Source organism: Rhinolophus ferrumequinum, chromosome 2 (assembly GCF_004115265.2).
Source record: "Rhinolophus ferrumequinum isolate MPI-CBG mRhiFer1 chromosome 2, mRhiFer1_v1.p, whole genome shotgun sequence".
In the NCBI taxonomy this organism is placed as follows: domain Eukaryota; kingdom Metazoa; phylum Chordata; class Mammalia; order Chiroptera; family Rhinolophidae; genus Rhinolophus; species Rhinolophus ferrumequinum.
The window spans coordinates 48,637,034-48,654,760 of NC_046285.1; the positions used below are offsets into that span (position 1 = coordinate 48,637,034).

At 46.3% G+C, this 17,727-nt stretch overlaps 2 protein-coding genes across 20 annotated transcripts in view; both read left to right on the forward strand.

Moving 5' to 3' along the window:
• Positions 1 to 17,727, forward strand: part of KALRN (kalirin RhoGEF kinase) — a 615,365-nt gene that overhangs the window by 48,060 nt on the left and 549,578 nt on the right. For 2 of the 19 annotated variants that reach the window (XM_033132541.1, XM_033132558.1), the window contains exon 1: positions 15,161 to 15,365. The exons of 15 other annotated variants lie outside the window; for them this stretch is intronic. In XM_033132541.1, coding sequence (XP_032988432.1) covers positions 15,299 to 15,365 — 67 coding nt within the window. In that variant the 5' untranslated portion in view covers positions 15,161 to 15,298. Of the gene's footprint in view, positions 1 to 15,160; positions 15,366 to 17,727 lie in introns of those variants that run through there. 2 more of the 19 variants (XM_033132423.1, XM_033132445.1) reach the window with 2 other exon arrangements.
• LOC117036989 (activated RNA polymerase II transcriptional coactivator p15) lies at positions 5,423 to 5,882 on the forward strand. The gene has a single exon (XM_033132652.1). It carries the CDS (start codon positions 5,457 to 5,459, stop codon positions 5,838 to 5,840), a length of 384 nt encoding a protein of 127 aa, XP_032988543.1. The 5' UTR covers positions 5,423 to 5,456; the 3' UTR covers positions 5,841 to 5,882.

Below are 17,727 nucleotides of genomic sequence, written 5' to 3' on the forward strand. Positions count from 1 at the left end.
ACACAGCCTTCTGCACATGTTTTCTCTGTTTAGTACTCCTGGTGAAAGGACATTCTCCAAGTCACAGGTTTTACTAGATTACTCTGCATTATCCACAAGAAGGATAGAAATGCTGGGGCAGATGGTTTCCAACTCACTTTTATCTGGCTTTGAAATTTGTTATATGAGGTCTGACAATCAAGTTCGTGAACTTGTTGCAATGATATTGCTAACCTTTTTTGATATCAAAGGGATTATTTTCTATGAATTTATACCAAGTGGACAAACAGTTAACTAAGTTTATTATTTGGAAGTGCTGAAAAGGCTGCATGAAAATATTAGACGACCTGAACTTTTCACCAATTCTTGGCTCTTGCATCACGACAATGCACCAGCTCACAGGACACTGTCTGTGAGGGAGTTTTTAGCCAGTAAACAAATAACTGTATTGGAACACCCTCCCTACTCACCTGATTTGGCCCCAAATGACTTCTTTCTTTACCCAAAAATAAAGGAAATATTGAAAGGAAGACATTTTGATGACATTCAGGACATCAAGGGTAGTATGACAACAGCTCTCTCTGATGGCCATTCCAGAAAAAGAGTTCCTTTTGCTTTGAAGGGTGGACTAGGCGCTGGCGTCAGTACATAGCTTCCCAAGGGGAGCACTTCAAAGGTGACTTTAGTGATATTCAGCAATGAGGTATGTAGCACTTTTTCTAGGATGAGTTCGTGAACTTAATTGTCCGACCTCATATATGCTGTACCACAAATGATCCTCAAAGTGGTAGTGAAGGTGGTACCAGAGTCCTGGGGTGAGTGATGGAGGATGGAGGCAGTGTGATTCTTTGCAAATATCCCTCCAGGATGGACAGCTGTGCAGTCACGTTGCTGCAACAGCCCAGGCTGGCCATGCTGCGGCCCCTCCACTCCCCAGGCGGGGGTTTGGGAGCATCATTGCTCTTCTGGGGGTGGCCAGGCTCAGACTTTTAATTGAGGAAAAGATCCTATGTTGCTTCATTTTTAGGGCAACCAGGATGGAAAACATAACCTCAAGTATCTATGATGTAATCGCCAAGGGAATAGTTGCTTCAGTTTTTACTTACTATAAGTAGAAATTCTGTTTCCTTTTTTCCCTTCAGTGAGTCTGAGCTATCAAAGGCTTCTGGCAAAAGTACAGCCAACTAGATTGTCTCTAAAATCCCACAGCCGGCTTTATCTGGCAGGTGAGTGGTGGTGGTGCTCGTTTGGCTATAGAAGAGAAAAATAGAAGGAACACAAATATTCCGTTAACTCCGGATGTTTCTTTTTTTCCTTTTTCCTTTAAGCTAATAAACAAAACAAACATAAAACACAGTGAGAAATTCAAAAGGGAAGAAATGATACAACATGAGTAAATTGCTATAGGAGCTGTGGACAGAAATCATAGTTTGTGCATTGTTTATCGTCTGGTGAAGACAGTTTGCAGACAGCATGGATGCAATGAACTGACCAGTGTTTCTCATGAAAGCATTAGATAGACCACCCTTCTGAAGAAGAATCCAGTTTTAGTTTTTCATAGGTCATGCACTGCTACGTTTATCTTTCACATGTGGAGCTGGTAAACAGAATCTGAGATTCAAGGCTTCTGTTACTTGGTTCAAGTTAAACAGACTCATTCTAGGCAAACCTGTATTCCCGTCTGAGAGCCACACCTGCCCTGGTACCTGGCGACCTCACTGCTTGATCTTTTATCTCGAGTTACTGTGAGAAGACAGACATTTTCCTCTTCAGACTGTGAGTTCCTGGAGAGCAGCCTGGGTATCTCCTTCAGGTATTTCCAGGCACAGTCCAGGGTATGCCACAGAGTAGGCACCTGGGAAATGCTCGTTAAGGGAATGAAAGCGGCCCTTCATCTCTTCCTTGTTTATTCATTCATGTATTTCCTGAGTACATTCTCTGTGCCAGGTAGTAGGTACAAGGTAATAAGGCAGATCTGGTTGAGGAGATAGACGTTGAGGCAACTAGAATATAACATGGTACCGAGGGAGTACAGGGTGTGATGGTGCAGATGCAGGGACATTCAGCCCAGCTGGGTGGGCCAGGGGAGGCTTCCTAAGGACTTAGGGAATTAGCACAGTCAGATGAAGGCAGGCTGGGTACAGTGCTCCAAAGCATGGGAAAAGCGTACGCAGTGGTCCAGAGGGAAGCGCTGGCTTAGCGTGGCCGGTGAAGGCTGAACACGCAATAAGAATGATAATGATAAAGCCACACATCTATAGCACTTAAGTACTGTTACTATCATTGTCTTTTTACAGATAAGAAAGTGGAGGCCACAAGAGGTTAAAACTTGGTCAGTGTCGCACAGCTAGTGAGTGGTAACACTGGCGTATGACGTCTTGGTGGTGATAAAGCATTCGATCCTATGTGGAGGGCACTGGCCCCTGGCACCATGTGGGTAGGACCTAGTGGTCGCTGTCCGCTAGGACAGAGAATGTCTGTCTGGTAAAGACTGGCAGGGATACCCAGGCCGTGGAGTCTGCCTCCATCAGGCAGATGCTGAGACTTACCCTGGTCTCAGTGGGTGGTTTTATTGTGTCTTGTTCCTCTGTGGCCACACTGCAGAGGACAGTGTCCCCAGCCTCCTAAGGAGAATGGGCTTAGGGCGACAAAGAACAGGGAAGCTGTGAATGACCAAGCTGAGAATGACCATGACTTCTCTATGGTGGACTTCCCTCCCTGTTGCGAGCGCCTGGAAGGGCATTTGCCACATTTCAGTCTCTTCCTGAAAGTCAAGGGGACATTAACCCCTCGGCAGGGCTCTATGTCCCTATGTGGTACTCGTGATGCGTGTGGGGAACAAAGTCCCGGCACACAGGTTCAGATAGCGTGAGTAACACAGCTTTATTTGGGCGCCAATGTCCCTCTAGAGGCCAGTGCTCTGGTCAGCACAGAGGGTTAAACAGAATAGAATAGAATTTAATAACGAACCAAGTTCCAGAGTCAATTGAGGTGGAGAAGGTCCCTGGTCTGGGAGAGACGCCTGGGCCCACCCACGACGGGTCTGAGGCAGGCTGGTCTTGTAAGGAAGAGCTTCAGGATCGCGGCTTGCACCCCGCAGAGCACTCTGTGGGATCGTCCAGATGAACGTCCCGGGGGAACGTTCTGGAATGTCTCGCTCAGAGCCTCGCAGAGGGTCGTAGCCGGAGCGCCCAGTCAGACCAGTCATAGCACTGCTCTGGAGGTCTGCTTTTATCCTTCTTCCCTTGCACTTCTTTTCTTTTTAAGTGATAACCAGAAGTTGTTTTGGTGAATATGTTTATCTCTCAATTTTGTTATGCTCAGTTTCACACAAAAACACGTTTTTTATTTCACTCTTATCAGTCTCGCACATGTGCGGCCATAGTCCTGTCCCTACTAGTAAACCACTTGGTTTGCAAACCTTAATCCAACGTATATAATACATTTTATATGCTCTATACTGTCCCTGAATGGGGAGGAGGAGAAAGTAAAGTGGTTTAGAGACCCCTGTCCAGATGCTGGACAACCTCTCCTGGTGCTAAGCCCTTGTGTGTGGTTGTCGGGCTAAGGTTGTGAGGGGTAGCTGAGGCAGAAGAATATTTTGGGTGATTGCCAACTTGGTCCCTAGAAAATGGGCCTGACAACAGGTGGAGGTGTTGGTTCTGCTTTGTCTCCTCTCAATTTAGAAAGAAGTCATTCCTCCCAAGTCATCAGCGCCCACAAGGCTTGTGCAGCCCCTCCTGGTGACAGGTCCTGGTACCTGGGCTTTGTCCCCTGCCTTCCAAGTTCCCATCTTCCCCCCACGGCTTCCCCACGACCATGTCCTCCAGACCCCCCCAGGCAGATGTGTGTGGAGGGGTGTCCTCTGCAGTCTCCTCACTGCTGCTGTTCCTTGCTCAGGAAAAGCACAGGAACTACACTTTGGTGTTTGGAAAAATTAATGCTTTCAAGATGAGCTCCGCACACTTCTTAGCACGTCTGTCTCTCTCTCTCTCAGCAGCTGAAAGAAAAGAAGCATTCTTAGACAATTACTCCCCAAGGGAGCTGAAGGACTGGCTTTGTTTATTGAGTGTTTTTAGTTACAACACATGAAGTTCTGAGATTTTTTTGGCTTTGGGTTTTTCGGTTTTGCTTTTTTCTGTTTTTGATTGTGGGGATAGGAAAGATGAGTGAATTTCCAAGTAGTAGGACACTTGGACATTTCAAAATTGTAAAAGACATGTTCTTACCTGCACACGATTGCTGACTCCTTGGCATAAGGAACTCGTAAGACCTGACAGATGGAACCCAGGCTCTGGGCTTACCTCAGGCCTGCATTGTACCCAGGTGTTCCGTCTTCCATCTGCAGCTGTTTGAGTCACATCTCCACCTGTTGGGGCCTCCTTCCCCTTCCTCCAGCTCTCCATGCCTTCGTGTTCTCTTCTGATAGACACAGCACTTTAGGACGCAGTCACCATCAGCTGCCACCGTCTTTCACCCTCAGCCAGCTCCTGCCACCGTCAGCTCCCTCCTGCGAAAGTACCACACTCTATGTAGAGATGGCGGATTTGAAAGTATTAGAGTTAGTGAGTCAGAGCCCACTGTCCAAGGAAGGGCAGAGATGGCAGACTTCACAGCCTGTGTGTTACGGCTCTTCCTGTGTCTTGGCAGCCGTCACTAATGGACAGTGCAGCTCTTTCCTCCTCCGTCCTCCACCGTCCTCCACCGTCCTACCTGTGGTCTCAAAATCTTTTTTTCCTCCTAATCTCAAAGATATTTATTCATGTGAAGGGAAAGATAGTAACTTTATTTAACACCAAGCTCTGGGCAATCACTGCACTTGGTTAGAACTAGAACTCGAGATGAAACATAGTTGCCATTTCTGACCAAAGTTCCTGCAGGTGTCTAAATGGCCCATGAGGAAATGGTGTGCGAAGAGTAGCGTTTTACTGAATGCTTATTAAGTTCTCGGAGCACTCATAGGAATCTTATTGTTGTGTAGCCAAGTGGGGGGACACCAGTGGACAGGTGTGTTAAGTCCGGGGCGTTGGTTATTATGATCTTACGTTCCAGCTCCTATGAGTGGGAGGAGGAGAGGGGATCACGCTGTTCTGGCTCCGAGGGAGCACCCATTTTTCAGAAAGGGCTGAACTGCTAATTCAGTCAGTTTGAATATTGACGTGCTTTGAAAATTACCAAAGTAATGAAGGCGTATAATAAAAAAATTATAGCAACATAAAAGTTTATAAAGTTCAATTCTCTGATCACCTTCCCGTATCCCCCAGGGAAAACCACTGTCAAAGTTTGGTGTATATCCTATCCAACTCCTTTTCTATGCACGTTGAAATATATACTCATAGTGTGTATGGGTGGGTGTGTATATATAATTTTTTTTCCAGAAAAACTGGGATAATACAAATTATTTCAAATTATTTTACAAATAGTTTTCTCCCCAGTCGCGAGCGAGCACTAGGTTGTTAGACTGCAGGAACGGAGCAATGCCTAAATCAAAGGAACTTGTTTCTTCAAGCTCTTCTGGCAGCGATTCTGACAGTGAAGTTGACAAAAAGTTAAAGAGGAAAAAGCAAGTTACTCCAGAAAAACCTGTAAAGAAGCAAAAAACTGGTGAAACTTCAAGAGCCCTGGCATCTTCTAAGCAGAGTAGCAGCAGCAGAGATGATAACATGTTTCAGATTGGAAAGATGAGGTATGTCAGCGTTCGAGACTTTAAAGGGAAAGTCCTAATTGATATTAGAGAATATTGGATGGATCCAGAAGGTGAAATGAAACCAGGAAGAAAAGGTATTTCTTTAAATCCTGAGCAGTGGAGCCAGCTGAAGGAACAGATTTCTGACATTGATGATGCAGTAAGAAAACTGTAAAATCAGAGCCATATAAAACCTATACTGTTCTAGTTGTTTTAATCTGTCTTTTTACATTGGCTTTTGTTTTCTAAACGTTGTTTTCCAAGCTATTGTATATTTGGATTGCAGAAGACTTTGTAAGAATACTTTTTTTTTAATGTTCATTATTAAAAATGTTCTGAATGAAAAAAAAAATAGTTTTCTCCCACCCAACAGTGTATCATGGACATCATTTCATGTCACTACATATGAAACTTCTTTTTTAATGGTCTCGAAGTATAACATAGATTGTATCACAACTGTACCGTAATGAATCTTACTAGTCTCTTCTTATTGGACATTCAGGTTATCTCCAGTTTTGGGCTGTTACAGAATACACTGAAGTGCAGTAGGTGAGAGTCTTAGAAGTAGAATTGCTGGATTGAAGGCTGTGCACTTGGGAAATGTTGATAGGTACTGCCAAACTGATTTCTAAAAAGGTTACATCAATTTACTCTTCTACAAGATCATATATGTCTGTGTGTATATATATATATACACACAGACATATATATATATATTTTATATATTGCAAATCTGATAGGTAAAATGTAGCATGCTTTTATGCTTTGATTTGCAGTTCCATGATCATTAGTAAGGGTTAGCATCTTTTTATTTTTATTAATCATTTGTAGTTCCTCTTCTGTGAATTGTCTGTTCATATTCTTGATTAATTTTAATACTGGGTTGCTTAACTTTTTCTTAATGTTTTTTAAGGAGCTCTTTGTAAATTAGAGATACTAATCCTTTGTATGATATATTGTTGCAATGTGGCAAATATTTGTCTCCTAGATTATCTTTTAACATTGTTCATGTTTTTGTAATTTTATCTATTCTTTTTTTTTCCTGTGAAGACTTAAAAAAACCCCACAATATAACAATTCACATTGTTCAAAAATTAATACAATATAAAAACGTCTTTATAAGATCCTTATTTGTCTGTTTGCTCCTCTCCCCACAGGTAACTTAGTGTTAGTTTCTTGTGAATCTTACGTGTTTTGTTTTTTGCAAATATAAACAAATCTGAATCCATACTTATTTTACCCCTTTCTTGTCAAAAGCAAGTGAATACTGACTGTATTGTCCTATGCCTTGCACTTTTAACCCAATAATATGTCTGGAATATCTTTTCATATCAATTTACAGAAAGCTGCCTCACCTTTTTTAACAGCTGCATGGTATCTCACTGTGTGAGTATACCATACATAGTTCAGAGGGCTTCAGAATTTTTTGCTCATGTATACCCTAAAAGAATATTGAAAACTATATATTCCCCTCACACATTTAAGTTGACATTTAGCATTTTTGTTACTATAAGTTTAAATGGTTGCAAATAATATATTTTCTAGCGTGTCGTATATCGTGTATGGGCTTTAAACACATTTTCTTTCAAACCTCAGAACTATAAGTTAGTGAATTGGAAAAGACAGCTCTTATTGTCAAAGCAGGCAGCCAAATCACACATATTTACTTCCTGTTAGAGCAAGTCTGAGTTCTTTTTAATTCAGGCAAGCATATTAATTAGATAGCCCTCCTGTGACTGACCCTGCACCTGTGGCAACCCTGTCTTCAGAATTCTAGTTCTAAGATAGGTAGACAAATAAATATCTACCTATCTGAGACTCGCCATGCTTTCATCTTCTACTGTGTTTCCCCGAAAATAAGACCTAGTCGGACCATCAGCTCTAATGTGTCTTTTGGAGCAAAAATTAATATAAGACCCGGTCTTATTTTAATGTAATATAAGACCCGGTCTTATTTTAATGTAATATAAGACCGGGTCTTACATAATATAATATAAGACCGGGTATAATATAATATAATATAATACCAGGTATAATATAATATAATATAATACCGGGTATAATATAATACAATACCAGGTCTTATATTAATTTTTCTCCACAAGACGTATTAGGTCTTTACAGTCTGGCTAGGTCTTATTTTCGGGGAAACACGGTAGATGAGATAAGGTAAAATCCTTTTCAGTAATTCCTTGGTGACCTTATCCAGTCTTGTGGCTTTAACTGCCCTTCATTCACCAAGGACTCCGTTTCATTTCTCTATTATGCTGTCACAAACCACCCCCCAATCTTAGTGGCTTAGAACAACAGTGTATTATTTCTCGTGATTGTGAGGGTTGACCAGGTAGTTCTTCTGTTTCATGTGGTTTCTGCCAGGTGCTGGGATGGCTGGAAGCTCCAAAGTGGCCTCACTCACGTGGCTGGCACTTGGTGTGGGTGGGTGTGGGACTTGCTGGGGTCCTCACTGTGGGTCCTTGGTTCTCCTTTCCATGACCTTTCCATGTGGACTTTCTATGTGGCTCGGGCTTCTCACTCCAGGAACAGTTTTATTTATTCTTGACTTCATCATCTTCAAATGTAGTTCTAAAAGTTAGGTGATCCAGTCCAAAGGTCAAAATTCAAAAGGTGAAAAAAGATATACAGTGAAAAGCATTTCTTTCACTGCTGTTGTCCAGCCCCTATTCTTCTTAGTTGATTTGTATATCCTTCCAGAGAGTAAAGAAAAAAGCAAAAAACCATATATACGAGCCAATATGTTGCGCTTTGTGTCTTGCTTAGGAAAACCTTCCTGCCATAACACTATAACCATCTTTTGTCTTGAAGTTTTACAGGTTTTTTTGTTTTTTTTTGTTTTTTTGTTTTTTTACATGGCTATCTTTAGGCTTTCCTGTGTGTCTGCTGCAAGACCAGAATTGATGGAGTTTTAGGGCAGCCAAATCACTGGAGTTACCCATCTCTTCAGTTCTAGGGTCGTCCACATGGTTAACGTGGGCAGAGTCAAAGGATTTTTCAAAATTGAATTTCTTTTAGCACTTTCCAAGCTGTGTTAGTGCAGAGGGAGGAAGCCAGATGAGGTGGGCAGCAGGGCAAGTAAGATCTAGAACTGCCCCTGCCCGAAGGGCAGGTAGAGCAGCTGAGGATTTGGAGTCCTGACTTGTCCCTGACTCAGGACTTCCCAAGGGCCACTTGACTTAGAACTGTCCTCAGGGGCAGAGCTGATGCTGGTGTTTTTTTTACTGGTTTATCTGTCCACTTAGGTTTAGTGGATTGAGCATTTTAACCTGATGTGAGCTTGTTTTCTATTGTAGGAGAATGCACTAATTTTATTCAGCACCTACTATGTATCAGGTACAGTGCTTAGCATTTGGTATGTTATTCTGTTTCCTTATGAAGGTTGTTCAAGTTTTATAAGATCAGCCTTATCTTCATCCAAAAGATGAAGAAACTGAGATTTAGGGATGTTAAGTGGTTTGCCTCAAGTCACTCAGTTAGCTAGGAAAAGATTTGGAATCTGAACCCAGTTGGTCTGTTGCCAAAGTTCACACCCTTTCCCAACAGCTAGAAGGCTTCAAATTAACAGTATAAACAGATTACAGAGATATTCTTTATACAATTTACAGAGTCAGTTATTTTTAAGAACCATAAGCAGAATCCATTTGCTGCAAAGCAAAATGTTCATGGTAACTGATACTTTTCTTTTTGAAATGAAGAGCCAAGGAAGAGAGGATTCAAATTGGCTGGTACGTGTGTGGGGTCAGGGCATTCAGGTGAGTCAGTGTGCTGATGGAATAGTGCGTTGCCCTATGGGACACACACAGATTGTACGTTTTCCAAAAAAAAAAAAAAAAAAAAAAAGTGGAATATAGAGAAAATGTTTAGTTCTAAATAAATGCTAACCAAAATGTATTCGTATTTCTTTGACGGTACAGTGGGCTCCTTTTGACCCTGGGGAACTTCACATTCCTTATTATCAACCCCAGTCATCCTGATGGTGCCGGATGTTACTGGGCAGATGTGCTGGGTTTGGGGGGAACTATTTGGAAAAGTTCTTGGAGGAGATGGAGTGGGCATGGGAAGAAGCGAGGAGAAGGGAGAGACTTCTCCAGAGTGGGGCTCCCAGGTGCTGGGTGAGGTAAGAAGTTTCATCTGGGATGACTGGCAACTTAAGGTTTCCTGACTCTACGTTGGTGAACGGTGGGAATTGAGAAACGAGAGGAACAGTTAAGAGAAACCAAATCTCGGGGAGTGGGTGAATCCCTGAGGCTTGAGGGGTTCTTATACCATCGAGTCACACCACCTTTGATGGCTAAAGAAGCTGTTCCTTATGGAGGGAGGATGGAGGTGCCACCTCACTGGGGTGAGGGAAACATAGCAGGCCATAATGAGCCTCGTGGGTCGGGTGCTGAGCTAGTCTCTCCAACTACTTATTAACTGGTTGTCCTTCCGGAAGTACTTTATAATTTAGGTGTGCTGGAGAAGGCAACCTGCCAGGTGGCCGTGATCTGTGGAGGCAAAGGTAGGTCAGGGGAGCGAGGGAGGGAGGAGGAAGAGGCAGCAGCTCCTGTGAGCGGCCTTCCTCAGGCCGGCCTGTCAGGCACAGGCCTGTGAAGTCATGGATCCCTCCTTCTTGTCCCCAGCACCCCCCCAGTACTGCTTGTACCCAAGGCCTCGACTTCTACTCTCCGTGCTTTGACCTAAGGCGATGTCCTTTACCAAAAGGTAAATATTTCCCGAGGGCCTAAATAGTAAGCTCTCAGCATGAAAACCTCAGAGGGATGAGATGGTTGTAATACTTTTCACGGGTCCAGGATGGGTGAGCTTTGCAAAGGCAGAGAAAGGGGGGAAGGTCTGCCTCTTGGGGCCTGGGGAGGGGTGTTGTGGCAGTTGGAGCTTCAGAGCAATGTGGGGGTTCTGTGACTGATGGGGGAACTAGAAATGCTTGGGGAGGGGTCACAGAGGGATTATGGTTCCACATTTAACAATTTGGTTTACAGCCCAGTGAGGTGAATGGCTGTGTGCAGTCTTCCCTCGGCCAAGGGAGAGTTAAAGATTTGAGCAGAGGTCAGGGGTCAGCAAGGATGAAAGTGACACAAAAGCCAGGGCAAGGCAGGCTAATTAGCTTCCGCCTTTCCCTCCTGCCGCCTGACCTGATATTTGAGGTGACATTTAAAGCCATTGTACAGATGTGTGCGGTGGAGCCGCGGCGGAATGAATGCTTTCTGGAGCCTGTGGAGAGATGAGGCTGATTTTTCAGCTCCCTGGCTGGCAGCGTCTCAGCCCCTCCCTGCGGGGACCTCCAGTGGGCCTAGAGGGAGGCGGGACTTTCCAGGAGACTCTCCTCTAATTCAGGACTCAGGATTCCCCACCCTCCCTCCCTCCCTCCCCCCTCACTCTTAGGGTGTGTGGGTGAGACGGGGTACACTGTAGAATTCAACCAAAATAGTTCAATGATTTAAGTCATTACAGTGTGGAAAAGAGGAGAGCAGGCACAGAAATGGGTGGATCAGAGTTTCAGAATCATCTGGGGAGTTTGTTAAAAATGCAGGCCTCTGGGAGTGAGGCCTAGTTATCTGCATGGATAACCAACCCGCTAAGGTGATTCTGCTGCCCATTAAACTTTGAGAACGTCTGAGATCGAGAATGCATGAGGTTAGCTGGGAAAAGGCCTCTCGGGAGCGGTAGACTTGAATTTCAGCGTGATAGGCGATATTTGTTTTAGGTGCTGTCCTCAGGTGTGGACCTACGGCTCCTGTTCACCTGGGGACACCGGGCTCTCCTAGGAGAGACTGGCAGGTGTCCATCCTATCCCGTGGAGGGTGTTGCCATGAATGTGTTGCCATAGGCTTCACTTCACCACTTGGGAGCTAATCGCCAAGGGGACAGAAGCAGTGTGGGAGGTGGCTGACGATGGTGTCTGCGGGAGTGCTTGATTCATGTGGCAAGGGAAGCACAGCTTGCAGGGCAAAATGGCAGCCTGGAGGAGCCCATTTCCTGTGGTGGGGCCGGCGGGGGGGACAACATCCTTTCAGTGGGCAGTCTTCACTGTGGCACAGAGACACTAGCCACTGTGCCACCTCCTGTGGGGCCTGTACTTGTTCAAGCGCCCCATGTGTCCAAGGAGCCGGCCGGTGCTGCTGCAGAAGCAGTGGTCATTGTTGTCCCAGGAGACAAGTGGGAAAGATGTGGGACTTGATTAGGTCTCTCCTCCCTCCATGCTGCTTGCCTTCTGCTCGACACACTTGTGCTGGCTTTATCTGATCGGGAACACAGTGTTTTCATGTTGGGGTGGGTGGAGAGAGGGAAAAGAGCAGTGTTAAGTTAAGAAGAAGGAACGGCGAAGAGAAGGGAACACATCTCTGTTGTGACATTGAGTAACCGGTGATCCTCCAGAGGGGCACTGGCCCTCTGGGATGGAAGGGCTGCTGCAGGCCAGGGGACACTGTGTGTCCCTGGGGAGCAAGTCCCTGCAGCCATCTGGGTGGGCTGGGCGAACCCCGCCGACCGCAGTGCTGGCTTTGACCGTGATGAAGGAGGGAGCCACCGCAGAAGCATTGTTTAAGACAAAACAACAACACGAATCTAATAAAGCTCTTTCCTGGCCAATATCCCATCCTTTCTAATTGCACTGCAGCTTAATGGCAACTCTGACAGTCTCTTGGAACATTTTATTCAACTTCTGGAAGGGCTACATTTAAAGTAGAGCTTCTGAGGCGTTGTGGGAGTTGGAGAAATGAGCAGTGGTAGACTGGGGAGCTCCGAGGGGCCCAGCTTGATGGGTTGAAGCCAATCTTTAGTAAAATTCCTGGCTCGATGGGTTCATCCTGGGCCAGACTCAACAGGCATGCTTATGTTCTTAGGTTCACAGTTTATGGGGGAAGTGATTGCACCCATACTTTTCTTTATCATCTTGATTCTCTTTCTCTCTTTGAACAGGAAGTGGTGTGGAATGGTTTGCCCTTGAGTACCAGAAGGATGGGAACAGGGCCAGCTTCTTTCTCGGGGCCCAAGAACGGGGAGTGGAATAATAGTGTTAGCAGCATCAGAGTGTTCTAGCTCGTGCTGTGGCACTCGGCCTTTAGTCTCCCAGTCAGACACTCTTCCCATCATCCATCTCTGTCGAGGTCTCCTGCATGGTGGGAGCTATGGGTGTACCCATCCCGTTTCAGATTTCTCCTGAGTTGTGTTAGAGAAAGTTGTGTTGAAGATGCTCTGTCTTGGCAGCCACAGCCGGGGCCCAAAGCAAAAGACAAAAGGCCGTTAATACGTGGCCCCATGCAGGCTGACTACTCAGCCGGTGCCCAGGGCATGTCAGCGCTGCCCTGAAGATCCTGCCCTCCTGTGAGGGCTGCCATCTCTCCGTGAAAGATGGCACAGCTCCTCAGAGAACAATCCAGAGCCCCAGAAACTTTCTCTGGGAGGAGACAGATGGCACACATTTCTTTCTCAGCCCAGCCACCTGTGAGGTGTTTGACCATAAGCAAATTATTTAACCCCTTGGAGCTTGGGTTTTCTCTTCTGTACACTGGGGAAAGTGATTCCCATCCTGCAGACTTTGCATGGCTGTTGAGAGGCCCAAAGTTGATAAGGGATGTGAAAATACAATGTGAGCTAAAAAGTGCGGGGTACACCTGAGTGATGTATGGTGTTACTCATGAAGGAAGGGGGAGGGTCTGTATGGATCAGTGCACTTCTCTCTGGAGAGAGAGCAGGAGGGGTTTGCATTCTTGTGTTAACTACATACACGCTGGAGTCTTGTCCATTTAAGATAATACACAAATCCTGAAGGCAGCTTTTGGGCAATGGTGTCTGCTCACTGCCAGTGCTGCCCCTTAAGGAGGAGCCACGATACAGTGAGGGTGGCGCTGGGGCAAGGCGAGCTGGTGGGGACCGGCCCTGCTGCTTTCTCCCTCTCCGCTCGCGCCTGCCCCCTGGCACGCTGGTCCCCAGGCTGGGTGCTGTCAGACTCTGCAGTCTGTCTCACCTTGGAGGCCTTGCCCCCAGGAAGAGCTGGCACTGAGAGGGGTCTGCTTCTGCCAGCTCCCCAGTGAAGATCAGGAGGCCAGGGATGCCAGCGTGTCTATGAGGACAGTGAGAAGATGTTGCTGGCATGGTCTAGGCTGCAACAAAAGCTGGGATGAATGTGTTCATGGCTGCTGGGTAGTTTTTAGGCTTGGAATACAAGGCTGTCCCTGAACTGGGGTCCTGTTGGGTTTCATTTCTGTGAGCAGGACTCTCAGTCACGAGGGCACAGCCTGACCATGTGGGTGGCAGTGCACTGTGAAATGGGGCCCCAGCAGGGCAGGGGCATGGTGCCCTGTCATCCTTCTGTAGGCCCTAGGCAGTGTCCAGGGGCAGGGCACCCCACACCCTTCCTTTCTTAGCGATGAAATGAAACCATGTTTTTATGCGTACCCAGACTCAGTTGCCTGCTCCTTGGTTCAGTGAGTAAGTACGTAAACATTTGCCGCGTCCAAGACACTCTACGAGGACACAACAGTGATTCTGCAGAGATCCCAGCGTCAAGGAGTTTATGGTCCAGTACAGGAGTGGAGTCCTGTGTGAAGGAGAACGTGGAATGCAGTATATAGTGGGGAAGACCAGGGGAGACTGCTTGGCTTTTGTGGCATTTGAGTTAGACATGAGAAAATTCATGAGGATTTGGCCGTGGTGAAGTCGGGGCGTAAGGAGGACATGCTATTGGCAGGAAGAGCGGAGCAAAGGCATGGAGGTGGGACACCGTGGAATGTCTGGACACGTGGGAACCAGAGTCTGGCAAGAGGGATGGGGTGGGAGGGGAAGGGGCACGGCCACTAGAGCCCTGCCTACCAAGAGCCACACCAGAAAGGCTGTATCCTTCCTTTCCTTGGAGACTCATGACAGCTCTGGGAGGCAAACGCGGTTCTCTCCAGTTTATAGAGAAGGAAGCTGGGGCTTAGGGAGTTGAAGTAACTTGATCGAAGCCGGGCAACTATTAAGTGACAGCAGGATTTGAACCCATGACTGTGCGACTCCTGAGCCTATGCCGTGCCCACTATAACAGAGGATCCATGAAGGGACACGGGGAGAAATTGTCTGAAGCCTTTTTCTGATCCCATGGGCCTAGCAGTCTTGGGCAGGGCGTGCCTGTGGTCCCTGCAGAGCAGGGAGTGAGGCTGTGGGTCTTTGGCGCTAGCCTTGGAGTCCAGGACGGTTGAGCTCCTGGCTTCCCACCCCCGTCCCATTGGGGAGCCACCGGCCTCTGGCGTGGGAGGCAGGGGAAGCCGGGATGGCAGGAGATCCTGGAATGAGATGGAAGGCTTGGCCTTGCCTGTGGCTTTCCATGCCCAAGACCACCGCTAACCTAATCGCTTTGTGCTAAGCCTTCCCTGGCTCCCCGCCGCACCTCTCTGACCTCCCCGTGGGCCCCTGCAGGCTCGGTCTGCGTTCTGCTCTCGTTCCTTTGTTGCCGTGAAACGGGCTCCAGCACAGTCAGCCTCTGTGTGGGAGGACTGTGGTTGTCTTCGCAGGCAGGCATTTGCTCAGAGCAGGCTGCGTGTGAGCCCAGCGTCAAGAAATTCCGGCCTCCCCAAGTCAGAGACGGTGGAACTACGTTCTGCTGAGGGGACTGGCTGTGAAGGATGAGTTCAGGGGGGGATGACGGACCGCTTCTGGGACCAGTGGTATCTCTGGTATCTCCGCTTGCTCCGGCTGCTGGATCGAGGTATTCCTGAGTGTGTGTGTGTGTGTGTGTGTGTGTGTGTGTGTGTGTGTGTGTGTGAGGGAGCGAGACAGGAAGGTATGCACACACAGACAGAAAGAAACAGAGACGAACAGAGAAAGGCACAGCAGAGAGGGACACAGATCAAGAAGGAGGAAGTCGGAATGAAGCAGAGGCGAGGAGCCAACCCCTGGGAAGTAAAGAAAGGCTGTCTTTCTGGGGACCGTTGTGACCCAGCTGGGAATCAGGAGCCTGGGGCCATTTGGGGAACATCTGTACCTCAAGATCTCGTTACTTGCTCAGTCCTGCAGTCAAAGACAAGTTAAGCCCTGTCCTGCAGGGCTGTCAGCAGAACGCTCTGAGAAGCAGTGCAACAAGGAGAATGGTCCCTGCAGCAAGAGGCTAGGGGCAAATGATGCAGGCTCACATCTCAGCTCTGCCACGCACCAGCTCTGTGACCTCAGGCTGATTTACGTGACCTTTCTGAGCTGGTCTCCCCCTCTGGAAATGGGCATGGTGAGACCTATATGCTAGGGTTGTTGTGGAATTATTATGTAATTCATACCTGTAAAACATATAGCATAGTATCTGGTGCACAGTAGGTGCTTCGTAAGTGTTCTTTTCCTCCTTCCGTGCCTCTCAGCATTGTGGAGCTGTGTGGTACCTGTCCTAAGAACAGCTCCCTTTGTGGCTTATCTGTAGGTAGAGTCGGTACAGAATTTACATTTAGTGGAAAGGGAAGAGAAGGTCCGTTTTATTCCTCAGGTTAGTTTGACCTTAATACATTCCACCATCCAATATTGATGTGACTTAAATCTCCTGTTAATGTGATGCAAATCTAGACATTGCATTATAAGGAAAAGCCACTGTGAACTGGGTTAAGCAATTGATTTTTTAAAAATGTTTAGTGTTATTTTTAAAAGCTTTGGCTCCTTTAAGAGGTTTTGATGAGAATGAGATGAAACCCGATGGAAAAGATGGCGCTGGGGAAGCCCTTATACACAGCCCCGTGTGTGTGCATCTCCACTGGGAACAGTCAGGCGTGCCAGGAGGTCAGTACCAGGTGGAGGCAGAGAGCTGCACAGAGCAGGTGAACCAGGGCTCTTATCAAGGAGAAATCAAAGATGGAGGAAACCAAACCAGCACATGCAAAAAGCAGTGTCTCACTAGCACTGAGAAACAGGCCAGTGGGAGCCCAGACTTGAGATGAGATGAGATGAGATGAGAGTGTTAGGAAGAGAGCCAGAACTTCTGACTGGTGGAGATCGTAGCCTGGGGGCAGGGGGAAGGGAAGGCGACCACAGGTGTGAGTCCCCCCCCACCAGGTGTGTGACCTCACGCAAGTGACTTAGCCTCTCTGTGCCTCCTTCCCTTCATCATAAAAGGGGATGATGATGATGATGGTAGCAGCAGTGCAGAAGGTTGCTGTCGGGGCTAAGTGAAATACTTATTAGGTTGGTGCAGAAGTTTAAGTACAATATTTGCAAGTGTTTTTAACCTTGTAAACCGCACTTACTTTTGCACCCACCTAATATTATCTCAGTACCTGACATGAAGAAAGTGTTCCTTAAATGTTAGTTTTCATTACCAAGACAGTTGAGTCTTACTCTCTTACGGACATCTTAGGAAAGACAGGAACGGGTGGTATATAATAACCAGGAGCTGAGAAAAGTCCAGTTGAGAATTGTTAGAGGCTTAGAGACAATTTATGCTTCTGTGAATTAAAACAAGATTCAAACTCACTAACATGCCGCTAGTGATGAGAAGAAATGAGATGTCAATGTATAAGCTGTACCACTAATAATTGTTTTATTTTTTACAAAATGCTGAAATCCGTGAGTTGCAAACCTAGGTTTAAGTTTTGGCTCCGTTACTTTCTGAGTGCCCTTGAATAAAGGATTGACCCTCAGTTTGTTAATCTAAAAAAATGGGAACTTTAATAATACCACTACCTATATTATAGAATTTTGGGGAAATTTATTGTGTTAGTGCATGGAAGACTGTCAGGCATTCTCAGAAGTGTCAGGTTAATGAATTTATAGATCAGTGGATTAACCTGTTCCTTTGGGGAGCAAAAGTTGGTTGCTAGAATGGTGTGGGTTTTTTATGCATGTTTTGTCATCATGTATGGCTATAATTGGAAAGTTTATGGTCTTTTATACACAGTGTCTTTGTTTGTTTGTTTGTTTGTTTTAAACGAGGCTTTACATGAGCAGCTTCTGACTGTGTAGGATAACTTATTTCCAGGCTTTTGGGGTGTTGGGTATATTACCCAGTTCTGGTTATTGGGTGTCCCAGTATTACATATGTACACCTGTGCACACCCGCACCCATGTTGAAGCAGAATGTTTGGATGTGGCAACTT